Here is a 27750-nt window from a genome sequence, read left to right on the forward strand (position 1 = left end):
TGCTGCCGCCGCAGTCCAGGCGCGCCGGCGGAGCCTTTGAAAGGCGGCGGGAGGCGGGAGGCGGCCGGCGGGATGGCGAGCCTGGGTCGCCTGCTGTGCGTGCAGGGTCTACTCTTCTTCTGGGCGGCGAGTCTTGGGCTGTGCAGACCTCACGGCTCCGCCGACAAGAAGCCCATCATTGGTAAGAAGGATGGGGCTGGGGGCTTGCGTGTGGCGGTTGGCGCCCCCAGGCACTAGACTCCTTGGAGAACCCCAGGTAGAGGGTTACTGTGCGAGAGCGCTTCTTGTACTAGTAAGAAGCCATGCCCGACACCTTTAGGCTCTCACTGCAATGGAGCAGAAGCCTGATTGATTTCCTTGCACTCCCGAGGCTGTCAAAAACTGCCAAGGGGGAGAGTGCACGGTGAGAACTCCTGCGGGATTTTGCTTTCTGGTGCATAACTGGGCATTTGTACTGAAAGAAACATTTTCTTTTTTGCATGCAGCTTGTAATTTCTAACTGGCGCCTATGGATTCTGCACATGCATTCTATTTATTTAAATTTCCTTGGTTGCTGGCGAATTTTAAGTTACCATGTATTACGCATATAAAAAATTGAATGTCCTTGAATCAGGAGATTAAGGTTCTGTCTTGGACTTTGTCATCTTCAGTATCAGAGGACAGCCAGCAGCAACTAGGATGATCCTAGTGTCACTTCTGTTTGGTGTTAAAGGAGAGCATGCAATTTTTCATGTCCCGCACATTTGGAACATAGAATGCCTTATTCCATATAGTTATTTATAGTGATAGTTAGATTCTACAAGAAGTTAGCCCAAATACAATTATATGTAGTGAGTTGTCTTTTGTGGGTCCAGGGAAGAGAAAAAAGAGGAAGAAAGAGCATGGATTCATTTCCCTTTTCTAGAATTGAGAGTAGCCGAGGTCAAATATAGAAAAAGAGAGCCTGCAATGTTCATAATGGGTTAAGCCACAGCCTGGGGCACTGGTTCCATTCTCAGCTCCGCTTCTGATCCAACTCCCTGCTAATGGCCTGGGGAAAGCAGTGGAAGATGTCCCAAATGCTTGAGCCCCTGCCACCTACATCTGAGATCTGAATGAAGCTCCTGGCTCTGTACAGCACCAGCCTGGCCGTTGGGGCCATTTGGGAGTGAACCAGCAGATGGAAGACCGACCAACCTCTCTCCCCCACCACCCAGTCTCACTCTCTCTGTACTTAAAAATCCTGAAAAAAAAAATAAGAAAAAGAAAATATGCTTTTGATCACCCTGATCTAGTTAGACAAAATAGTTAACTGAGCACCTAGTATATGCAAGGCATTGCAATAGGAAATACAAAGGATTCAAAGACAAGGGAGCCACAAAGATTGTGAGATGGCCTTAAAGCAGGGGTGAAATTCTGGTCACATTATGAAGGACAGGGAGTGTAGCCCAGCTGCTTTCCATGGAATGTAAGAGTGAGTATTTGTGGGAGGAGGAGAAGGTGGAACTTACTCTAATGGGCTTTTCTGATTCTTGTGCCTTGTATTCCTGTGATGCCCCAGTCTCTGCTTTGTAGCTGCTTTCTTGCCAGCCCTGTTCCTCTCTTTCCATAGCACTATTTTTCCTAGCCACATACCATTTTCCTTAGTGAAGACAATCTTCCTGACCAGGGAAAAGATAATTTTGGTGAACAAATTTTGGTGTTTGACATATGTTAAGTGAATAGTTGGTAGATAGCAATCATTTTGAGAAGCTCAGAATACAGAACCAGCTGATTTTGTGAGATGACTTTTCCTATTAGGTGGCCTGCAGAGACCTTGAAGGTGTTCCAAATGTGAATGTAGGTGAATGTAGGTAAAGGAACTCACTGGACAGACATATTTTGATGAATTCTGGATGCCGACAGTTCCGGGGCAAGGGTTTTGCTGGTGAGAGGAGGCCAGAGAAATAGGTGGTTGCAAGGAGGAACTTCACAGTTTGTTAAAATTCAGGAACCCAGTGAAGTGCTTAAGCATTGTTGTGACCCCAGCTGACCTTTCCCTCTGATCTCATTTCCTATTGCTTTTTCTGTCCTCCTAGAGGACTCTAATGGATTTGCAATGTGGCAGGCACTCACCTGACTCATGGGCCTTTGCACTTGCTGTTGTCTTGCCATGAATTGCCCTTCCCTTGGATTTTTGTAAAGGGCTAACTCTGGAGTCCTGGCTCCAGTGCTATGTTCTACCTTCTTGGGGATGGCTTGCTGGGTCACCTTGTTAAAGACATTGTGGCCCCCTCTATAGAAAGGACACTCCTTCCCTTTCCTCTTTACTTTTTCTTCTTAGCATTTACCGTGTCAGCCATCACACCACACATTGTACCTTTTTATCTTGTTTATTGATTACCCTCTTTCCTCTTCTTTCTACATCTTGAAATTCATCTTGAAATCACAGGGCATGGAGTTTTATTTTAGTCACTTACGTGCCCTAGCCCATGGTTTAGTGCCTGGCATAGAGTGCGATCCAACATTACATTGAATGAATGAAAGAGTGGTGATGTGGTAAGACTTGTTTCCACGTGGAAAACTCATGGGAATTGAAGGATTCCTAAAGAAAGGATGTATAGGGACCTTTTAGTAGTCAAGGAGGAAAGATGTTGATTGCTTGGATCAAAGTGGTGTGAAAGAGGTGGGTGGAAGATATTGCTACTGTTTTGCTTTGTTGTCTAGGAAACAGCATGTCTCTGAGTGCAAGTGAGAAGGGAGTGGCCCCTTGTAGATTTAAGGATCTGTGCTCTGGGCTAGGTCCACAGTGGGTGAAGGATGCTGGTACTGTTGTGAACCCACACTGGGGGCCCATTGGCCTCACTGAAAAGGGTGAGAGAGAGAGGAGTAGGCTCCTTGACACTAACATCTGCCTTCATCATTCTTTCCCCAAAGTCTTTGGATGGCCGAGCAAGAGATGCTTCCTGTTTAATGCTGTGGATTGAAAGGATAAAATAGTGATGTTATCATTGTGATGTGCTTTTGTTTGTGAGCAGGAGAAAAGGACTTTGCATGAAATGAAAACTTTTTTTCCCATTTTTTAGGAATATTAATGCAAAAATGCCGTAGTAAGGACATGAAAAGCCTTGGAAAATACTATATTGCTGCATCCTATGTAAAATATTTGGAGTCTGCAGGTGCAAGAGTTGTACCAATAAGGTATAGTATTTTTTTTTACGCTATACATAAAAATTACTCTGTTGTTAAAAATTTGTTTTATTTATTTGAAATGCAGAGGGAAAGAGAGAGAGAGAATTGACCACCTACTATTCTTTCCCCAAATGTTTGCAACAGCTGGGGCTGGGCCAGGCCAAAGCCTGGGAATTGGGACCAATTCTGGTCTCCCTTGTATGTGGCAGGACCCAGGTATGTGAGCCATCACTTACTGCCTCCCAGGGTATGCATCAGCAGGAAGCTGGACTTGGGAGTGGAGCTATGGGATGTGGGCATCCCAAGTAGCATCTTAACTGCTGTGCCATTCAGTTGCCCCCAAATTACTATGTTTTACTTATATAATTAATTCTTTTTCTTCTGTCATTATATCATTTCAGTAAACTAACATTACATCTGATTTTTGCCACAAACCTGATGCTTAGAGTTTCTCATTAAATTTTTTAACACATGTATCTGTTACATCAATAGAGGTGTGTTATACACTGTAGTATCAAGAGTGAAATTAGTTTCCTTTATTCTTGAAAAGATGATCCTCCTAGGCACCATGAAAGTAATAGAGTAAAAGAATATGCAAATTAATCAACCTTATTCAGTGTTATTAGGATAAGGAAACAATGAAGTGATTTTTAGAAGGTGGAAAATATTTGCACATGCTACCTGAAAATTTCATAAATGACTAATGCTGCAGTGTTGCTTCAGTGCAAACTGTCAGTATTTTTGTGATAAAATAACCCAATAAAAAAGATTTGTCTCATATTTTTATGTGAACGGAGCTGAATTCATCTCATGGTTTCACTTGGAACTACAAAAAGTATTTTTAAGTATTTAGAATAAACTGTCAGTATATTTTATTTTTAGCATGTCCTAGCACCCTCAACTAATTCATTATAAGTGATGTTGCACACAAGGTACAACTGTTTATTCTGTAAAACCTGTTTCCTCATTAAAAATTATACCGAAAGTACTATTCAACTATGATATTAATAATAACTCATGTGCAATTATTATAATTTAGAGAATTATAACATAAAATCATCTCACGTTTAGATTCATAAGAATTTTCTTCTTGTTTGATCTTTCACATTTAACTTACCTGTCTCTACTCTAGGATGAGCATTTGCCTTTGACTTTAGTCTTTAATTTTTTAGTGCAGATTTAGTTTTTCAAATGAAGTCTTATTTGAAATGCTGATAATTTCAGAGTTTTAGAGCTGTGGAAGAGACTCCTGAGAATTTTTGGCACTGGGTTTCAAAGTTTGGTCACAGATGCTTTTCAAGGCAAGCTCTTCTGTTAGGATGTTAGTGCTGATAGTGTGGGTGGGTACCAGGAAGGCAGGCAGGTGGACCAGTTCAGGGACTGTTGTGAAGTGATGAAGGCTTGACTCAGAGCAGTGGTTGTGGGGCTGATATGTAAATATATAGAGATATATATTGAAATAAGCAACACATGATGAGTAATGAAATAAAAGGGCATATGGAGGAGGTAATAGATGAAGAGGACAGAGGTTTTGAAATGGGAAATTTTGAAACCTCATGTCTTGTGAGATACTGGTATTTATGACATACACTGAAAATGTGACTGTCAGCATTTAAGTTAGTGTCCTGCTTGGGTCCCTATAGTTCATTTAAGATAGCTTGCTTGGCATTAGAATCATGTGCTCCTGTAAGAACAGTGTAACACAAGGGGCTAAGTCCAAGATTAGTTTGGAAAGCTTAACCTTCTGTAAGAATGAGACAGAACTGATCACACTGATAATGTTAGGTCTGTGTGTGAATTGTGGTTGATGGGGCCAATTTTACAGTTTAGGAGGGAAAAAAAGAGGAAGGTGGGAGATGTAGGCAAATTTCTGTAAGTAAAAAAATGTGTCTTTGGTGTCCTCTGCCTTCTTCCTGCTACCTTCTCTTGCAGGTATTGGCGCTCTCAGGTTGTCATAGATTCCCACTGTGGGATTACTGAATCACATTGTTTTTTTTGCCTTCTGAGAGGTGGCCCATGGGCTTCTTTTGTTTTAAAAATGTGTTTAGTTCACACAACATTTTAAAGCATTTGCAAATCAGAAGACTTCATAAAAGCAAATTTCTGGCTTCCCCTGCAGACAGTTAAATGGATCTGATTTTCATGAGGCAGATGCTGTCCACTGGTGACTATGCCTGCTCTTCCTTTTTATTCTTCAAAAGCGCAATGCCATTGTCCATGGTACCAGGCTTTGACATTTTTCTTTTATTTAGGGAGAGAGAATATTTCTCATATCTTGTTAAGAGGAGCTTTTGTTTTAAGAAACATCTGACAGCATACAAATGCTATTTGTGTTCAAAAAATGTGACCTGGCCTGTTTTCTCTGCCAGGCCCCTGAGATTGAAGGGTTCATGACCTGCCTCCCCTCAAACAGGCCACTTAATAGTGATAAGTGGGGCCCAGAAATTCAGTCATGGACAATGTGGGGGCACATGAAATTAGAATTAATAAAAAGGCAAACCAGCCTGCATGGCCTAGGGAGTACTGCTGAATGCTCTAATTCCAGACAGTAGTGCTTGCCCACTCAGTGTAAACACTGGTGCAGAGGATTCTCGGTCCCGATTGTTTCCTCTTTTGCTGGTGCAATCTGGGGAGGATGGGCTGGTGGAACACCCTGAACATGTGCACTCACATTTTATTTCCCTGTCACTTCCCAAGGGAGGGCTGCCTACCAGCTTATTGTCCATTTAGGACAATGATAAGCACTGTGCCTGAGTCACCCACGGCTCTGTGACCCTTTGCCAGGAAGAATTTACTATGAACTTGGACTGGCACAGTTTATTTGGATTTAGGGGAGCGTCTAGACAGGTTTGCTGGCAAAGCATAGCCAAGTTCTGAATGTGACATATTTCTGCTTACTAATGGGAGAGGTGTTCTAACTCCTCACGAACTTTTCCTCAGGGCAGGCATGAGCTGTGGCTGACATCTCATCATGAATTTGCTCTTTTTGGAACAAGTTTAGAGGGCATGTGCCTTGTTATTCTTTTGTAGAAACAGGTGACTACTAAATGTGAGAGAGTTCATACAAGGATTGTACATCATGGTGCTATTTTCCCTTGTGCTTGCATTTTATTGAACTTTTGGAAGTGCAAATATAACTGAGCCTCAATTAAAGGTTGTTACTGATGAATCACATCAGTTTTTTTTTTTTTTTTTCTGGAGAAAAGGGATAAAATCTTCAAGAATGAGATGATTGTTAGGAGACCCTTAGGCTTGTTTGATCTAAGATGCTTTGGGCAGGTAGGCATGTGGCATGTCTGTGAAATCTGTCACCCTGTCACTAGACCTGAACTGTTCTGGCTTTTGATTACACAGTGGTCCCCAGACCATTGCAACTGACTGATGCCTCAGGACCATGGTATTTATGTATATTGTTTTTATCTGTTAGAGCTGCCTGACTCTTGCTAAGCTAGGAATGGCAGTAGAGTTATTTATGTAATTTTTCCATAAAAATACTAAGTATACTAAGCAGTCTTTTTTTAAAAAAGATTTATTTTATTTATTTTAAAGAGTTACAGAGAGAGGTAGAGATAGAGAGAGAGGTCTTCCATCTGCTGGTTCACTCCCCAGATAAGCTGCAACAGCTGGAGCTGGGCCAATCTGAAGCCAGGAGCCAGGAGCTTCTTCTGGGTCTCCCATGTGGGTGCAGGGGCACAAGAACCTGGGTCATCTTCTATTGCTATTCCAGGCCATAGCAGGGATCTGGATCAGAAGTGGAGCAGCTGGAACTAGAACCGGCACCCATATGGGATGCCAGCGCTTCAGTCCAGGGCTTTAACCTGCTTTGCCACAGCGCTAGCCCCCTAAGTAGTCTTAATTTCTTTTATAGCTCTTGGCTAACAGAGAAATTACTGGTTCCAAAATCTCATGGTCTTTGATGTTTTGCACATTAACACATACTTCAAAATTATCACCATGTTCCTAAAATAGTAATTATGAAATATATGAAGCCTGTTACTGTAAAGCTGTATAATTCTGCATTCATTGCTATGGACTTTCTTTTTTTTTTTTTTTTTTTAAAGATTTATTTATTTATTTAAAAGTCAGAGTTACACAGATAGAGGAGAGGCAGATGGAGAGAGAGAGGTCTTCCATCTGCTGATAAATTCTCCAGTTGGCCACAATGGCCAGAGCTGCACTGATCCAAAGCCAGGAGCAAGGAGTTTCCTCTGGGTCTTCCCTCATGGGTGCAGGGACCCAAGAACTTGGGCCATCTTCCATTGCTCTTCTAGGCCACAGCAGAGAGCTGGATTGGAAGTGGAGTAGCTGGGACTCGAACTGGCACATATATGGGATGCCGGCACTGCAGGCAGCAGTTTTACCTGCTATGCCACAGCACCAGACCCTGGACTTATTTCTAAGGGTATAGTTCAAAAACTTGCCATGGGAGGCCAAATCCCCATAAGTGGGGTGTGAAAAAAAAGCATTTTTTAGTGTTAAAGTGATCATATAAGTAGGATTAAGTGTTTGGTAATACTAATATATAAAATTAAAAAGGTGTGACTGCTCTAACATGGGTAGCAGTCCATACAGCAGGCTCAGAAAGACAATCACTTTAAATATCACTCTGACCTCAAAATCAGCTCTTGAGGAATTCAGATCTGGCTGAAAAGCCCACAAGAGCATTTCAGACATGGAAAGCTAAGAAACTGTGGTAAAAAGTGTCTCCTACATGAAGGATCTCTGTGTGTGAGACTCCAGGGGAAAGAAGTGATCATCAAAGAAAGATGTACTTTTCTCTGAAGGGAGGAGAGAACTTCCACTTGGTTTATGGCCTTGTCTAAATACTGACAGAGTTTGTGGATTCAAAAGGCTTCCATAACCTAGGCAGCTCATTTCAAGAGCCTCGGGTGATCACTGATGTCATATATAAGAGTGTTAATTGTTAAATTAACAACAGGACTCACTGTGCACTTACTCCCCTCACAGGACCTCTGTCCTCAAAGAGTTGTATTATGAGAGTTAACAGTAAAACTCGTTCTCAAAGCTCTACTTTGTATTAGTGTATTAAGTGGAGGATAATCATATGTCTCCTAAGTTTAGATAAGCCTAAGTGCCCAATTCCATTTCCTGTTTCCTTAGGTGCTTCTTCAATTAGTGATAAGACTTGTTCAAGAAAAAAAGTATATTACCACAAAAATTAAAAGAAAAATAAGAAAGGATGGGAAGGAAAGGGTGGGAAGTGTCATGTCATTACATAATTAAAACTGTATGTATCAAATTCTTGAAATTTGTTCCACTCATAAGTTAAAAAATTAAATTAAAAAATGAAACCATAAATAATACTTAATTACATTAGGTCACAGAAAAAAACATGTTTGGGTATCTTATTAGCAAAACATGGATATAATTACATGGCCATCTTGTAGTTTGAAAAAATGCCTCTAGGAAAGGAAACATTGTATGGTATTTAAGAATCATCTGGCTTTTTAAAATTGATGCAATGATTTCATTTGGAAGCTTTTTTTCCCCTGAGTTTCAGAAGTAGGTGTTTTATAACTGTTTTTATTGTTTCCAGGCTTGATCTTAAGCAGAAAGAATATGAGAAGCTTTTCAAATCTATTAATGGGTAAGTTGGCAACATTGATTTGATGCAGTGTTTGAGTGTCTACATATATTTCTGCTTTTGCAGAGAAATACACATAAATATTGTACATGTTTCTGTGTAACTATCACAGAGTGATGCAACTTTAGTCTTCTGAGTTGTTTTATAGGAGGTATTTTAAGGATGCAAAAGTCCTACAAAAGGGAGGAGGCAGGTTAAGAAATAAATAATTGCTCTACACAGTCATGTATAATTTTATTTTAGTGTATGACTAATTTTTGCTTTTTACATGCTTGTCTTAGATGTTTTGGAGCCACTTTGAACAGCGTAACATACTGCTTGCTTCCACCCTAAATCTGAGGATACTGATTGGTTATCTTTCAGAGGTAGTTTGATAGAATTTGGAAAATTTTTCTCTATCCTCTGCCTTTACCAAAAAAGATATACTTGGTTAGTTTGTAGAAGATTTTTAATCATATGAAAATTGTTCATCATTACTCTCAATTTAAGGAATGAAAACTGGTTAGTCATTAAGATCATTTTAATTGTTAGGTTAGCAAAAATTAGAAAATTTGCTAATATTCTTTGGTGAGAGTGGCAGGAAACAAGTATTCTCACTAACACTTTAGAAGTATTAGTGGGATTTTAATTTATATAGTATTGGGGGGCAATTTGCAATGTCTATTGAAGTTAGAAACTCATATCACCTTTGAGAAAGAATTTTATTTTACTAATATATGAACCCACATCAAAAATTTGTGAGCAACGTATATTATATTTCAATTTCATTTTCTATGAACTTTTAACAATACCCTGATTTTATCTATACTGCCCACCCTAGCCCCTTGAAGTATGACTTAGGCCCAAACGTATGCACTGTAGTGGTGTCTGACAGTTCCCCAATTTAGAAGTCATTTAAGTTGGGAACGAGGGAACTAAAATAGACTGCATTTAATAGAATGCTATGCAGGAGCTCCAAAATGAGGATAACTATTGATGCTACTTTGGAGCACTGTTGTGAACAACATTATGTGGGAAAAGAAAGGTACATAATGGTATGTATATTTCTCATTCACTTTTGTTTTAATGGTAGGACTGAGGAGATCTACATGATGTATTTCTATCAAATCAACCCAACAGATTTTCACAGTCGTCGTTTTTATTGGGAGTCATCCAAGAGGGAGTCTTTGTAAATATATTTTTAGAAGAGCTTTATTATTATTATTATTATTTTCCCTTTTTTAACCTATTCATTTACTGACTTTTAAGAAAGTTGTGTTCAGAAAATCATTTGCTCTTGGTCCTTTCAATAAATATTTACTGGAACGTGAGTTCAGTTTGGTTAAACATTTACAACACCCAGTGTGTGCAAGGTGCTTTGGCACAGAAAATGAAAGCTAAGTTCTGGAGAGAATATGATGGCTGAGCCTCAGAAATACACCTTTTGAGTCATTTTGTCCCTTCCCTCTTTCCACCTGCATTCCTATTGGAAAGGAATCTTAAGCATTCATACTTTGGGCAGAATACATATTTCTGGTAATCAGCCTGTCCGGATGTCCACTGTGCCTTCAGGGAAGACAGCAGTGGCTCTTCAGATGATAAGGGAGTTGCTTTTCTGTCTTCCCTACATATTCTCTCTCACACGGGCACCTACTTGCTCTGGAGCGGAGAAAGCCAGGGACCGCGTTTATGGTGTCTGATTGTCAGAAGTCAATGAGCAGTACTCTAATGCAACTTCTAAACACCTTTATTGAGCTCCCATGACACAGTGGCCCTCATATTATCTTGTGGGGGAGTACAGAGATGAAAAGAGACCCTTGCTTCAGAGGTATTTGTCATCTAGGAAAGACAGTTGAGTTTTATGTTATAAAAGGATTTCAGCATTAGGTATATCAAATTTGCTCAGAGGTGGCTTTTAAAATATTGTGTTAGTGGAAAGAAGAACTGCTTATGAGTCTTCATGAAGCACTTTTAATTGTAGGGTTTTCTGCATGGCTTTGGGGCACATGTTTTACCATACAGATGTTTGTTTGGTTTTTTTCCCTAGACTTTGATCCTCCTAACAGCAAAAACTGATCATCTTTGTCTCTCAAGGCTGGAACTAAGCCTGACTCATGGGAGAAATAGAATATATTTCTTGAATGAACAATAGTCTTAAAAATGATATTTTATATATCTTGAATTCATAGTGAAATATTTTCAAAATTTTATTATATTTAAACCAACTTTTGTAACCTCTTCTGAACATCCTTATTTCAACACCTATACTAAATTCTAAGTTAATTATAAAAGTTGATATAGAAGTATAATAAGTTTTTTCTATATTTCACCTTTATAGACAAAGTAAAATAAACTCAAATATGTGTGACTTTTCTTTTTTTGTTGATTTTTTTCTAGAAAGTTCATTGTTTTCTTTTTCAGCATTTTCCGATTCTATACTTTTTTTTTTATAAAAAGATTTCATTTATCTATTTGACAGAATTACAGATAATGAGAGGGAGAGACTGAGAGAGAGGTCTTCCATCTGCTGGTTCACTCCCCAAATGGCCTCAATGGTGGAGTTGGGCTGTTCCAAAGTCAGGAGCTTCTTCTGGGTCTCCCACACGGGTGTAGGACCCAAGTGCTTGTGTTATCTTCTACTGCTTTCTTAGGCCACAACAGAGAGCTGAATCATAACAGGAGTCGCTGAGACTCAAACGGGCACCCATATGGGATGCCAGCGCCACAGGTGGAGGATTAACCTACTGCACCACAGCGCCAGCCTCTATACTTATTTCTGAATTGATCTCAATATTATGGTCTTAATGGTATTTAATTATAACCTAAATACCGTTTTATAAAGACTAGTTTGTTCTTCATGGTTAAAAAAGTAATTTGTGAACTAAAACCCACACACAATTATGGAGCTGAATTTGATAGCACTAATCACCTTAATATAAACCTAGCCATAGATCTGGACTTTTGTTTGTCTTTGATTTCTTTCCAGAACACACAGTTTTGGAACTAGCTTTACAGTTAACTTTCATAATACAAATCATTGATGACACTCTTCTGCCCCTTCCCCTTTATTGACCTTTAATTTTTCCACATTCTCTTTCATTCTTGTTTATCAAAAAAGTTTTGGAAGAATATGCCCAAAAGTATTTTTAACTGCAGTTATTTCTGAATGTTAGTGTCTGTCAGTATTTTATATATGTTTTTGTCTTCATTTTCTAATTTTCTGTGGTACTATCCTACTTAGGAAAAAATCGTTGTAAGATGAAGAGATTGTTTATTTTATATGGTGGGGGCACAGTTGGAGGAATGTACCTTATTTGATATTGTTTCAGAGTCCTTTTCCCTGGAGGAAGTGTTAACATTGTGCGCTCAGACTATGCCCATGTGGCCAAGATCTTTTACAAGTTGGCTATACAGGTAAATACCAGCTGTTTTTTTTGTTGTTGTTGTTGTTGTTGTTGTTAGATAAAATTTTTTAAATTAATTTTTAAAGGAATACAAATTTCATAAGTACAACTTTAGGAATCTAGTTATTCTTTCCACCATACCTGCCCTCCCACCCACACTCCCATCCCTGCCCCTCCTCCCTCTCCCTTTGCCAGTCCCATCCTCCATTAAGATTCATTTTCAATTAACTTTGTACACAAAAGACCAACTCTATAATAAATAAAGAGTTCAAAAATTTGTATACACACACACACATACACACACACAGAATTTTGGAACTAGCTTTACAGTTAACTTTCATAGTACAAATCATTGATGACAGAGGTTCTGCATGGGAAGTTAGTGCACAGTGAGTCCTGTTGTTAATTTAACAATTAACACTCTTATATGTGACATCAGTAATCAACCAAGGCTCTTGATATGAGCCATCTAGGCTATGGAAGCCTTTTGAATCCACAAACTCTGTCAGTATTTAGACAAGGCCATAAGCAAAGTGGAAGTTCTTTCCTCCCTTCAGAGAAAAGTACAACCTTCTTTGATGGCCACTTCTTTCCACTGGGGTCTCCCTTACAGAGGTCCTTCATGTAGAACAATTTTTGCCACAGTGTCTTGGCTTTCCATGCCTGATATGCTCTCACGGGCTTTTCAGCCAGATCTGAATGCTTTAAGGGCTGATTCTGAGGTTAGAGTGTTACTTAAAGCGATTGTCATTCTATGAATCTGCTGTGTGGACTGCTTCCCAAGTTGGAACATTCTCTCCTTTTTAATTCTATCTATTATTATTACCAGTTGTTTCTTATTGTTCTAGATGGGATTTTCCAGTTTACGGAACTGCATACGGAACTGCTCTTTATACAATGATCCTGGCCTCCCCCTCCCATTAAACTGGGAGACCTCTGTTCTTCAAGAAGTCCGTGGCCGCTCTGCTTGTTCAGTGTGCTTCATGTAGTCTGGGCTTCCAGGGAACTGTTGGAGCCCCACTTTGCCTGGGCCTCTTTATTGCTGCTCATTAATGTGAGCAGTATCCTCCAGCACTAAGTGACTCTAGAGTCCCCCTTTGTCCTCTTTTGTTCTTGTACAGCCCGGACATTGTCCCTGTTATTAATTCTCATCTCCTCTTGAAATATAACTTATTAAACCTTTCTTTTCTTTTTTTGAAGTTTATTTATTTATTTGAAAGGCAGAATTAGAGAGAGGGGGAGAGAAAGAGATCTCTAGCTGATTCACTTGCCAAAGGGCCACAACAGCCAAGGCTGGGCCTGGAACTCCATCTGGGTCCTCCATGTGCATAGCGGGGCCCCAGCACTTGGCCATCTTATGCTGCTTTCCCAGGAACATTAGCAGGGAAACGGGATTTTGCAGAAAAGGAGTAGCCAGCATCAGCAGTCAGATGGGATGTTGGCATAGCAGGTGTCGGTCTAACCTGCTGTGTCACAATGCTGGCCTCCCTATTAACCTTTCTTCACAGGTACCCTAGACCTCACATTTTTTAGGAAACATACACTCTTAACTTCTCCTTTGCATTACCTTGAATGCTTACTGTTTCTTCCCTCAACTATTAACAGCATTTCTCTAATTTTTCTGGCCTTAGTATGTTGCTAACACTCCCTCCCCCTTCCTTAAATGTTTTCCTAAATAACTGCTTTATATATTTGAGATTCTTATTTGGAAATGTTGAAGAGCTAGGCTAAATGACCTGTAGCTTCTTACAGTCTTTGGGTGAAAATCCATAGTTTGTCCACAGATCACATTTTCCAGACTGCATGGGAGCTTGGGAATGATAGGCTACTTAATAGTCCTGGAGAATTCTTCAGAAATCCATGCACAACCCAGGTTTCTGCCCAGGAATGACAAACCCTGTGTGTAATTTTTGTTTTGAAAGGTTTAAATAAACTTAACTTTGTCTTTCTTTTGCTCTGAAAAGAGTTTTGATGATGGAGGCTATTTTCCTGTGTGGGGCACATGCCTTGGATTTGAAGAGCTTTCCTATCTGGTTAGTGGAGAGTGCTTATTAACGCTCACAGATACTATTTCACGTAAATTGCCACTGAACTTCACTGAAGGTAAGAATATACTTTTCAGCCCTTTCAGATACATTTACTGATCAGGATTAATCAGCAGCAAATGTCAAAGTAAAAAGAGCTTAGGCCATTAATTTTTAAATTATTTACACAGGCTAAAGATGTGAATAATCACCTTTGAACTTGTTTATGATGTTAGTAATATCCAGACCATGTGTGATTAAGAGCTCTAAAATGAGACATCGTTTTGAGTCTTAGCTTTCTCACTTTGGCCTTGGAGAATGATTCAACCTCTTTTAGCTTCAATTTTCTTACTTGCCTGGGGTCTACCTCTTAGGGTTTTCTGTGAGAATTAAATAAGATGATGTTTTCCAGCTAGTGTGTTGAGTGCTTTAAATATAACTAAAATAAATGCTAGCTATTAAATTAGTGTCACCATTTTTTCCTCGGCCGTATACTATTTCAACCCCAAATGGATATACTGTGGTTTAATTCTGGCATTCACCACCTGGAGTTAGCACATACTCCATAAGTTAAAGTGTATGACCCTCAAGAAGACTGTCCTATTTCAGATGCCAGCCACAAGTCACATCCCCAGGCCACCCACATTTCTTTTTTTTTTTCTTTTTTTTTTTTTTTTGACAGGCAGAGTGAACAGTGAGAGAGAAAGGTCTTCCTTTTTCTATTGGTTCGCCCCCCCAGTGGCCGCTGTGGCTGGTGCGCTGCGGCCGGTGCACCACACCGGTGCAGGTGCTTTTCCTGGTCTCCCTTGTGGGTGCAGGGCCCAAGCACTTGGGCCATCCTCCACTGCACTCCCGGGCCACAGCAGAGAGCTGGCCTGGAAGAGGAGCAACCGGGACAGAATCCGGCGCCCCGACCAGGACTAGAACCTGGGGTGCCGGTGCTGCAGGTGGAAGATTAGCCTATTGAGCTGTGGTACTGGCCCACCCACATTTCTTACCAGCTATTTTTTTATTATTATTATTTTTATTTGACAGATGGAGTTAGACAGTGAGAGAGAGAGACAGAGAGAAAGGTCTTCCCTCCATTGGTTCACCTGCAAAATGGCCACTAAGGCCAGAGCTACGCTGATCTGAAGCCAAGAGCCAGGTGCTTCTTCCTGGTCTCCCATGCGGGTGTAGGCACCCAAGCACTTGGGCCATCCTCCACCGCCTTCCCAGGCCACAGCAGAAGCTTCTTACCAGCCATTGTAAATATAAATATTTTCAGGATTCTCTTATATTTGATAATTCACTAGAACATGCTGAATTTGCTCACCAATCAGGTGAACAAGAAAAGTGCTATATTTGCTGAGCAGCCAGAAACTCGATTGAGAATCAGTGTGCAGTTTCCACTCGAGTTTCATTATGAAAGCGTGATTGATTGAATCATTGGCCTGATGATTAAACTCAATTTCCAGCCCCTCTTCCATCTCTGGAGGTTGGGTTGGCTCACAGTTCACAGCCTCTAATTATGTGATTAGTCTTTCAGGTGATCATCCATCCTGACATAATCTAGGAGCCCAGTTTGGGTCACCTCATTAGAGTAACAGACACTCAGTAAATTCCCAGAGATTAAGTACTAGTTTCCCATCAGGAACCCAGGGTGAAGATGACACAGATTCTTTATTATACCACTGGCTGTTAAGTAGAAAATGATTCTTATAGATTGTTGAATTTTACAAACTATTTCTGTTCTAAGGATTTTTTTTAAAGACTTATTTATTTATTTGAAAGTCAGAGTTACACACAGAGAGAAGGAGAGTCAGAGAGAGAGAGAGGTCTTCCATCTGCTGGTTCACTCCCCAATTGGCCACAATGGCCAGAACTGCACCGATCTGAAGCCAGGAGCCAGGAGCTTCTTCATGGTCTACCACGTGGATGCAGGGGCCCAAGGAGTTGGGCCATCTTCTGCTTTCCAAGGCCACAGCAGAGAGCTGGATCAGAAGTGGAGCAGCCAGGTCTCGAACCTGCACCCACATGGGATGCTGGCCCTGCAGGTGATGGCTCCACCTGCCACGCCACAGCGCTGGCCAAACTGTTCTAAGGGTTTGAGAAGGACTGTAGTGGTAGTCGTACACAGAAACCACCCTTTATACTGTTGATAGCTTTTCTTCCATCATCTCAATCATTGTTAAGAACCCTGTGGGAAGTATCAGGCCATGCTGTTTTGGTTATGTGTCCTAGAAACTCAGTTTATACAAAAAGAATGTTTCAAGATACTGGGGTTCTTATGAAAGCCATTAGCAAGAAAGGGACCTGATTTAAAATACCTGCCATTAGAGTCTTAGACCCATCAGGATTTTTATCCCTTTGTTGCATTTCTGAGTCTGACTTCAGAGCCTTCAGCCTTGACCACTAAGATAGGCTAATGTTTCCTTAATTGATTATAAGAAATTTCTTGGATTAGTTGTTATTAATCTATATTGCTTGTGTTTTTAAGTCCCAGATACCTTTGAAAATATATTTTAAGTTTTGGATCCTTTCCTGGGGGCACAAATATATATATATATATATATATATATATATATATATATATATATGGAAAATCTTACCTGTTTTACAGAGCTATCTAGGGAAGCTGAGTTAGGATTCTGTACGTATTCTATGACTAGCCTGCTAATTCTCATATCAGAAGAATTATACTTACTCATATTAATATTCTAGAAGAATGTTAAGTCTAGAGTATATTTGAGTTTATGTTAAACATATTCTGTGCTTGATTGGAATACTTCCGTGGAAATGATGTGTTTTGCTTAACACTAGTCATCCTGATTATGTCCTAGTAATGGCTGCAGATAAGTGTCATCTTGGAAATTATTGTTTCTTTTGTTTAAATTACTTCTGTTGTGCTTACATTATTTCAGGTGCATTACAGAGTAGAATGTTCCAGAATTTTCCTGCTGAACTGCTGTTGTCATTAGCAATAGAACCTCTGACTGCAAATTTCCACAAGTGGAGTCTCTCCATTAAGGTATCACATTAATTACACAATGAAATTAAAATATTTAAAAATAACTGGTTTGGAATAGCTGGCATCAGGGTCTTGGACATATCAGGATATTTATCTCTTTGTTGCATTTCTGTTTCTGTATTTATTCATTTATTTCATTTTATTTTTGTGTTCTAGAATTTTACAAGCAATGAAAAATTAAAGAAGTTTTTCAACGTGTTGACTACCAATACAGATGGCAAGACTGAGTTTATTTCAACACTGGAAGGTATATATATATATGTATATATATATATACACACACATATCATTGTGACATATGTACTTTATTTCATCTGCTTTCTATTATTATTTTCATTTTATGTATATTCTTATGTGAATGGGAGCATGTTACTTTGGGACCTGATGATGAAAGAGCATTTTTGAAGACAAGAGGCATGTTTTGTCCATGTTCCAAATCATCTGCAGTTTACCTGGGTGTTTTTTAGAATTAGAGGGTGAAGAAGAAAAGTAAAGAATAAGTGAAGAGGAGACAGAGAAATAAGTGAAGAAAGTGACTTCTGTTTTCTAGCAGTTTTGCTAAATAAGTACCTTGACAGATTCTCTTCCAGACAGCACATATAGGAAAATATGATATAGGTAGAAATCTTTCTAAGTACATGGATGAAGTGGCAAGAAAATAAGGATATCCAGTCCCTAAACTCCACATTGTTTGGAATATTTAAACCAGCATTATTGTTGAATTAGGAGAACTTGAGAGAAAACTTGGGGACCCCTACATGGAAAATCTTTGCTAAAGCAGTACCTATAAGTCTACACCTGTATATAAGGGTGAACCCAGAATATACCTGAAAACCATGTGCAGAACTGCACAGGGAACTAAGGCAGTGGATTAGGGACAGGAGAGTTAATAATTCTAACCACCATTCATAATGACAGGCTGGACACCCAGTGTTGCCTGTATTATACTAACTACGGCATTGGACAGATCTCAAATCAAGAATTTTGTGTGATGTTGTCTCAGATCAATAGCTCTCGCACATCCATGGCAGAGACAATTGTAAATAATTTTTTTAGGAGGAATAGAATTTCCTCCTAGGCTTCAAGGAATTTCCCATATGAGATCTGAAGGTTAGTGAGTAGTTCATAGCCAAAAGATCACTGGTGCAGAAGGAAACAAAGTACCATCCATGAGAACGCGCAGAAGCACCTGATGTGGAGATAATCCTGCACAAACCCTAGATATTAGAATAAGGAGATAAAGGATAATATATTATAATCATATTTGAAGTATTAAAGAAATAAGGGACACTTGAAAAAAATAAGCATTAAACAATCAGAAGTGAAAACAACCAAATTCAGTTATTAGAAATGAAAATATGATTGAGATAAAAACTCAGTAGATAATCAGGAGATTAGATCCAGTTGAAGAGAGATTAATGAACTAGAATAGAATATAGATCTGAAGGAAACATTCAGGATACAACATAGAAATGTAAAGTGTGTTGAAAGAAAGCTTGGAATCTGGAGGATACTATAAGAAGTGAAAACCAAAGTGAAAAACCATCCTAGTTCCACCCGATTGGCAAAATTTGGATATGCGCTGATAATAAGCACTACCCAGGGTGTGACCCAGTGGCTGCATTCATGCACTTATGATTGACTACAATCATATTGGGAACTTTGTGTCATTTCCTAGTGAAGTTGAACATTCCCCATTCCTAATACCTAGCAATTCTGTTTCTTGATTAAAAACATCTTAGTGAAACTCTTTGATGTATATAGAAATGTATATGGCATTATCATTCAGGGTAGCAAAGAAATGGGAAACAGTGCAAAGTATCAATAAATTAATGAAGTAGAATGCTGTACAGCTGTTAAACTTGATGAGCACACTTGCATGCATCACTCTGAATAAGTCTTGGAAACAATTTTTTGAGTTAAAGAAGCAAATCAAAGGGAATACATACTAAATATTTTCCTTTCTATGATATTCAAGGCTTGGCAAAAAGGAAATATATTGTTTAGTGGTAAATCCAGAGAAAGGATAGGGTGACGAATGATTTTCTAGAGTGATCTTCACTGTGCTGCAGGAAGGGGAATACAATTTGGAAAGGACTTTTGAGGGTCTGTGGAAGTCTTGATCACGTTCTGTTTATTTGGGTGATAGATAATCAGGTACTCATTTTATTTCTTCAACAGTATGTATTTTTTTTTTCATTTTTCCAAGTGGAATCTCTTAATTTTAGAATTTGAAAAATAAGACGAAGAAAGAAATGTTGTCAAGTGAATAATAATAGGAAGACAAAAACGGGGAAATAGAGTGATCATTCTGGTTGTCATGTGAGTGGATTGCCAGATGAGTGATCTTTTAATCCCAATGTGTTCTTTATAGTCCCTAAGTCCTGATGAGAAGAGTTAAATGAGAAAATTGTGATAGCTGATGATAACTTGCCAAGTTGCCATGGTAGATTTTTAACTTTGAATAAGGGTATTGCAGTTTAACCATTATTAACATTAACCTTTATTCACACTGGAAGGTGAACTGTGAACAGTAACACATTAGGAGAATCTATTGTACCCTGATTTCCATTGATTTGGAAGACTGAACGACTATCAACTTAAGTGGGTCCTTCTGTGAACAGCCTTGATGCTGTCAGGAGAAATCAGAAATAGAAAAGGACCTCCCAAGAAGGAGAGTCTTCCATCTGTTCTGTGCTCCCAATGGACTCCTTACCCTGTCTCTCTGAGTTGGTGAGCCTGGTTAGCATCACCTGAGAGGCCGGAGTACTGGAGTGGAGTGACTAAGAATAAAGTGGGAGTTTCACGTGGCATTAAAGATCTCTGTTGCTCTATCTTTAAAATTATAAACAAACAAATATACATTAATAAAACAATCACCTTCCACTGGATTGTGGCTGCAGTCTCCTAACCACCCCACAAACCCGTCTTGCAGCAACCACTGGTGATCCCTCTGAAATTCCAGTCTGACTCTGACTCCTCCAGCAATGCGGGTTAAAGTATGGACTTACCTGGTTATGAACACCATGCTCTCCCCTGCCTTCCCCTGTAGCCATAGGAACAAGGTGACCTGTTCAGTATACACGCACACACACAGTACTTGTTTGGTGCACACAGTCCTCCACATGGCATTGTTTCTCTCCTCTGTGCTTTTTCTCGTCTTCTCTCCTCTTCTCTGAGAGCTTCCCTTCCTCATCCTGCCTTCTGAGGAAGTCTTCAGTATCTTGAAAAACTTGGGTCAGTTGTCAGTTCCCAGAAATCATCTTCAATTGTTCCTCCACATCTTAAGTATCTTCCTTGCTTTGCTTTGTGTTCTTTAAGAATGTTTCTTACTGCACGTGTTTGTTCATATTATATCTTTCCCTCTACACTAAGAACTCATCGAGAGTTGGAACTGTACTTACTCTCCTGTGTCTCTAGGGCTTTGAGTAAACCTCACAGGTGTCAAAAAAATGAATATTTACATGAAAGAGTGTTGGGTTGGAAGTCAAGGAATCAGGCTTCATGTAGTTCTACTTCTGCTATGTTGTCATAACAAGCTCATTTGAAAAATTTACCACCTGAACATTTCCTGATACCTGAAAGATAGGAACACATGAGATGGTCTGTTATTTCATATTTTCTTTCCATTCTTAATACTTTTGTCCTACAGCTGTCAGGAACCTACATTGGTCCTTTCTTAATGCAGCTAAATAAAGAGAGAAAATCTCCCTTGTTTCGAAATATCAGTATGTGTTGTGTTGTGTTTGTGCATTTATATATCTTTCTACAGTGTTCTTTCACCTAGATGTCTCTACTTTCAGCTAATTCTCATCATTTCTTCAACTATTTTTTGATGGTTATAATTCCAAAATAAAAAAAATAGAGAGAATATTTTCTTTTATTAAAGTCAGGAAAGAAAAACAGAAGAGTTGAGTATGTAAACTTTTCAGAAGGTAAATATTATGCATATTCACATTTTTTAAAATTATGGATTTTTCAAGCATTTGTTAAAGTACAGAGAGTAATATAATGAACCCATGGCTGCCCATTTCTGTTTCAACATCTGTGGACACATGTATGGTCGTTCTGTCTCTAGGAAATAAGTAAAAAGAATTGAATTGTTACCAACAGTCTTTAACATAAACTTTAAAAAAAAAAAATAGGCAGAGTGGACAGTGAGAGAGAGACAGAGAGAAAGGTCTTCCTTTGCCGTTGGTTCACCCTCCAATGGCCGCTGCAGTAGGCGCGCTCTGGCTGGCGCACTGCGGCCAGCACACCGCGCTGTTCCGATGGCAGGAGCCAGGTGCTTATCCTGGTCTCCCATGGGGTGCAGGGACCAAGCACTTGGGCCATCCTCCACTGCACTCCCGGGCCACAGCAGAGAGCTGGCCTGGAAGAGGGGCAACCGGGACAGGATCGGTGCCCCGACCGGGACTAGAGCCCGGTGTGCTGGTGCCGCAAGGCGGAGGATTAGCCTAGTGAGCCGCAGCGCGGGCCCAAAAAAAACTATTTTAAGAATTAGTACCATAAAGTCATGAATCATTCTGTAGACTGAGAAAGACACACAGTTTAGGTGTAGACAAATTGGCTTACATAAAAGGACACTGAAAGTGCCGGTGTAGTTAATTTTCATATGAATAAGTCGTTTAGGGAAGAATTCATGGTATGAAAGGCAGAGAAAGAGACCTATCAGAGAAACTTATATGTCTACTAAAATGTGTTTTTGACCACTGAACTGGAATATATTCCAAGGCTCAACTATTTTACCTTACTATGATTATCTGGGAAAACAAATCATATTACAAGTTGTAAAAGGTCACAAATCAGTGAAATATGTTATTGAGATTTTTTTGCATTGACTATGAAAAGAAATTTTTTTTGTCTGAGAAAATATATACAGTTTTACTTTGTGTGCTGTAGTCATTTATAAAATACTATTCTACATTAGACATGAAAAATTATGTGACATCTTAAACTGTTCTTAATACTAGTTTGTGTTCTCGTTACAGGCTATAAGTATCCAATATATGGTGTTCAGTGGCATCCTGAGAAAGCACCTTATGAATGGGCAAAATTAAAAGGCATTTCCCATGCACCCAATGCTGTGAAGGTTGCATTTTATTTAGCAGAGTTCTTTGTTTCTGAAGGTACTGTGTGGATACATGATCTTATCAATCTAGTACAGTTTTGAAAGAAATTACTCTCACTGTAAATTTTGTATACTCTTTGTTATGTAAATGTTCTATTGTATAGGTTTAACTTTATTTTTGTTTTAATTGTTTTAACTTTTGACCGGTGCCGTGGCTCACTTGGCTAATCCTCCGCCTGTGGTGCCAGCATCCCGGGTTCTAGTCCCAGTTGCTCCTCTTCCAGTCCAGCTCTCTGCTGTGGCCTGGGTGGGCAGTGGAGGATGGCTCAAGTGCTTGGGTTTCTGCACCCACATGGGAGACTGGGAGGAAGCACTTGGCTCCTGGCTTCGGATCAGTGCAGCGCCGGCCATGGCTGCTATTAGGGGAATGAACCAATGGAAGGAAGACCTTTCTCTCTGTCTCTCTCTCACTGTCTATAATTCTCTCTCTGTCTCTCTCTCTCTCACTGTCTAACTCTGCCTATCCAAAAAAATTTTTTTAACTTATTTAATAAATATAAATTTCCAAAGTACAGCTTTTGAATTATAGAGGCTTTCCCCCCTCATAACCTTCCTTCTACCCGCAACCATCCCATCTCCCACTCCCTCTCCCATCCCATTCTTCATCAAGATTCATTTTCAATTATCTTTATATACAGAAGATCAAGTTAGTATATATTAAGTAAAGATATCAGCAGTTTGCACCCACACAGATACACAAAGTGTAAAGTACTGTTTGAGTGCTAGTTTTACCGTTAATTCGCATAGTACAACACATTAAAGACAGAGATTCTACATGGGGAGTAGGTGCACAGTGACTCCCATTGTTGATTTAACAATTGACACTCTTATTTATGATGTTAGTAATCGCCTGAGGCTCTTGTCATGAGCTGCCAAGGCTATGGAAGCCTTTTGAGTTCACAAACTCTGATCTTATTTAGACAAGGCCATAGTCAAAGTGGAAGTTCTCTCCTCCCTTCAGAGAAAGGTACCTCCTTCTTTGATGGCCCATTCTTTCTGCTGAGATCTCACTCACAGAGATCTTTCATTTAGGTTTTTTTTTTTCTTTTTTTCTTTTTCTTTTTGCTAAGTGTCTTGGTTTTCCATGCCTGAGAAACTCTCATGGGCTTTTTAGCTGGATCCATATGAATGAGGGCTGATTCTGAGGCCAGAGTGCTGTTTAGGGCATCTGATAGGTTTAACTTTAAATAAAAATAATAAAAAATATTAAATTGTATGAAAGCCTGAAATTGAGATGTTAGGTACTCAAGTAAAACCAGGACACTTAGTTATTTGAGTTAACAGTGTCATTCACACTACAGGGGTTGAATTCTTGAAGAAAAGCATGAAGAATGTTGGTTCTTTTTTTTCTTTCTTGAATAGTCCCTATTTAGATTCTCTCTCATTGCTCTATTTTTTTTTTTTTTTTAAGGAAGGATGTTTTCATTATAATGTTCCCTGGGATTTAGCTGATTTTTTTTCAAGACAGTGATATAAATTGAATACACAAAGGGACTCCAGAAAGCAAGTGGAGACATGGAATTAAAAGATAATAAGTTTATTTTGGTGCAAAAAAAAAAAATTGCAATCTAAGTCTTGTGTTGTGGCACAGTGGGTTAAGCCACCGCTCAGGGGTACTGACTTCCCAAATCGGAGAGCCAGCTTGGGTCCCAGCTGTTAGGCTTCTGATCCTGCTCTCTGCTTGTGGCCTGGGAAGGCAGCAGATGATGGCCTAAGTGCTTGGGCCCCTGCCACCCATGTTGGAATCCCTGATAGAATTCCAGGCTCCTGGTTTTGACCATGTCCAACCTGACCTTTGCAGCAGTTTAGGGAGCAAACCAATAAATGGAAGGTTCTCTCTCTCTCTTTCTCTCTCTCTCTTCCTCTCTTCCTCCCTCCCCATCATTCTGCCTTTCAAATAAATAATCTTTAAAAGAATTTTTAATCCTTGCATGTTTTTTCATAATACACATTTTCCAGGAACTTTTTGAAGACCCCCCAACCATGTGCAAGGATTTCAGTTTTTTGCCCCAAATTAAGCTCAAATAAACTTACCTTATAATTCTATTTTCCATGAACGTTTTGAGGTATGTTCTATGCCTACTTGTCTGTGATTTTAAGGCTGCCTTTCTGAAGCCATCAAATTGCAGAATGTTAATAAGCTTTGTCTTTTTTTAGGTGTGGGTGGGAAAACACAGACATTTTCATACTATGTTTTGTTTGAGAATAAAATTGACAATTTGTTTGTAGTTGCTTACTTTTTAGTTGAGCAAGGTAAGTATAAAACAGAGATAGGGACACAACTTGCAAGAGATGGAGCCTCACTTGGGTGAGTCAAGGCCATTTAAAGACCTCATTCAGCAGTGTTTTCATTTCATCTCCACACTTATCCTGTCTTTTTCAACCCTCCCGCCGTTACTGGAAAGTTGAGTATGTCCTACTGTGTTCACTCTGCTCTAGAATTATGCACAGTTGAAAGGATGATTTAGTGACAAAAATTCTAAATGTGCTTTAAAAAATCTTCCATAAGCAGTGTTAACCCAAAGAAACCGTTCCCTGTCCTGAGTGGGAGTGAACGAAAAACAGTATGGGTGGCAGTATCAAATACATGGCTCTCTGTTTGGCCTTTGTCTTCCAGTGTCCTTCTTTCTCTAAAAATTTCAGAAGAGCCTGTATTTACTTCATTTTGACTTTAGGATAAAGTCTAAGCTCTCACCCCATGATATTCAAACGTTAGCTATGCCCAACTTTCTCACTATGTCTCATACTGCTCTCCTATTTCTGCATTATCTCTATCTGCCTCAGTTTTACCAGTTTCTCTTTTAGCAGTTCAATGGAGATAAATTATAAAAACATCACATCTGATTCATTTCTGTATGGGTCTAGGTTGGATTTCTTGAGCGTTGGGCTTTTGTCCTGTTTGTATTTTCCAGCTCCAGATTTTGTATCAAGTCTTAAGCATCGTAGCCACTTAGTAAGTGTTTGAATGAATGGGGAGCAGGTAACCCTTGAGATCTTTGCAGGATAATAAGCTGCTCTTAGGAGGTAACTGCTCTGTATCAGGCACTGCTGTATTTGGGGAAAATTTTCTAAGCGTTTTTCTTGTTTTTTTTTTTTTTTTTTTTTTTTTTTCCCCACTTACTGCTGATTGTGGGAAGAAATACTATAAAGTAGCCTTTTGATAATTTTATCATTCAATCTTTTTAAAAATTAGTACTTTCTTTTTCTTACAGCTCAGAAAAACCATCATCGTTTTGATTCTCCATCTGAAGAGAAGGAAGCACTGATTTATCACTATCGTCCAATTTATACTGGAAGTATTTCTTCATTTCAGCAGTGTTACGTGTTTGATTGAAAGTCTTTGACATGTTAACAGATCAACTTTAAATAATGCCTTGACTAAACTCTTAAAATAACTTGCTTCTTTAGCCAATGTTAGAAAACCATAGAAAGTCCTTTTCTGCAATATAACTGCCTCTGATTCTTCATTCAGTTTATAAATATTTATATAATATTTGATAATTAAACAGGGAGACAGATAAGTAATCAATGTTTTTCATGAAAAATCCTTGTATCTGAAGATTAAAAAAATTATTGAAAAAATATATTTTTTCTAATTGATTCTAGAGATACTGAAGATGTTTATGGTTTACTTATAATTTACTGTGATGACTCTCCTTTGTGTCTCAGTACTTGTGTGTTATGTGTGTGTGTGTAGATAAGAGTAAATATAGATGCTATCTTTTCTGTTTTAGTCTGCAATTAAAATACACATTTTCTGAACGCAGACTCTGTCTTGAATTTTTTATCTTCCATGGCATCTAAGCACAGAGTAGGCCCTCAATAAATACTTGTAACTACTTCCTCATAGGTGAACTTTCTTTCTATGAAAAATAGCTGTCATACATTAATTTTGGTACATTTTAATAGAGTTTTCAATCTGTGGTCTCTACCTCTACTTTTCACAGTCATATAGAAATCCTCAAAAGTCTGAAATTTCATAATTTGTTACAAACTCCTAGGAGAAAGAGGGCATTGTTTAAAAAATGGTGGTTAGGTGCCAGGGGATTCCAATACAATCCCATCAAGGTGGCATGTACCAATGCCATCTCACTAGTCCAAGTGATCAATTTCAGTTCACAATTGATCACACTGATAGGTCTAAGAGTCAAAGGGATCACTGATAGAATCAAAACTGATAGAATCAAAAAGGGAGAGAAGGATTCATCATGGGAAGTGGGATACACAGCAGACTCATAGAATGGCAGATGTCCTAAATAGCACTCTGGCCTCAGAATCAGCCCTTAAGGCATTCGGATCTGGCTGAAGAGCCCATGAGAGTATTTTAGGCATGGAAAGCCAAGACACTCTGGGGAAAAAAAAAAATCCTAAATGAAAGATCTCTGCGAATGAGATCCCAGTGGAAAGAACGGGGCCATCAAAGAAGGAGGTAGCTTTCTCTGAAGGGAGGAGAGAACTTCCACTTTGACTATGACCCTATCGGAATGAGATCGAAGTTGGAGAACTCAAAAGGCTTCCATAGCCTTGGCAACTCATGACTAGAACCTAGGGAGATTACTGATGCCATAAACAAGAGTGTCAAATTGTTAAGTCAACAACAGGAGTCACTGTGTACTTACTTCTCATGTGGGATCTGTCCTTAATGTGTTGTCCAATGTGAAGTAATGCTATAATTAGTACTGAAACAGTATTTTACACTTATGTTTCTGTGTGGGTGCAAACTGATGAAATCTTTACTTAATATATACTAAATCGATCTTCTGTATATAAAGATAATTAAAAATGAATCTTGATGTGAATGGAATGGGAGAGGGAGCGGGAGATGGGAGGGGTGCAAGTAGGAGGGAAATTATGGGGGGGAGGAAAGCCATTGTAATCCATAAACTGTACTTTGGAAATTTATATTTACTAAATAAAAAATAAATTAAAAAAAATGGTGGTTATGCCTTTGTTCTCTGGTTTTCCAGAACTTCTGCTTGGGAGGTAGAAACACAGGAAGAGAGTGAATGGGAAAGATACAATTACAAATGATTTGCATGTAGAAAAATGGGAATGCCAGTGCTGTGATCTAGTGGATGGGGCCTTCGCCTGTGGCAATGGCATCCTGTGTGGGTGCTGGTTTGTGTCCCAGCTGCTCTTCTTCCAATCTAGCTCTGGGAAAGCAATGGGAAGATGGCCCAAGTGCTTGGGCCCCTGCATCTGTGTGGGAGACTTAGAGGAGCCTCCTGGCTCTTGGCTTCGGATCAGCCCAGCTCTGGCGATTGTGGCCATTTGGGGAGTGAACCAGAGGATGAAGGACCTTTCTCTGTTTCTTCCTCTCTCTAACTCTGCCTCTCAAATAAATACATAAAATCTTTTTAAGAAAGGAATACTTTGAAGTTGTTTATTGTTGAATGAACCATTCCAAGTTCCAAGTTCATGTCTCCCACCACTAAAAAAAGGTAGTG

General features: G+C 39.3%; 1 protein-coding gene across 1 annotated transcript; it reads left to right on the forward strand.

Moving 5' to 3' along the window:
- Positions 1-26065, forward strand: GGH (gamma-glutamyl hydrolase). Its single transcript, XM_062188442.1, has 9 exons — positions 1-181; positions 3045-3159; positions 8708-8758; positions 12064-12148; positions 14103-14241; positions 17066-17172; positions 17329-17419; positions 22164-22301; positions 25516-26065. The coding sequence occupies exons 1-9, from the start codon at positions 73-75 to the stop codon at positions 25635-25637; spliced, it is 957 nt and encodes a 318-aa protein (XP_062044426.1). The 5' UTR covers positions 1-72; the 3' UTR covers positions 25638-26065.
- The last annotated feature ends 1685 nt before the right edge of the window (positions 26066-27750 follow it).

Source organism: Lepus europaeus, chromosome 4 (assembly GCF_033115175.1).
Source record: "Lepus europaeus isolate LE1 chromosome 4, mLepTim1.pri, whole genome shotgun sequence".
NCBI classification, from domain to species: domain Eukaryota; kingdom Metazoa; phylum Chordata; class Mammalia; order Lagomorpha; family Leporidae; genus Lepus; species Lepus europaeus.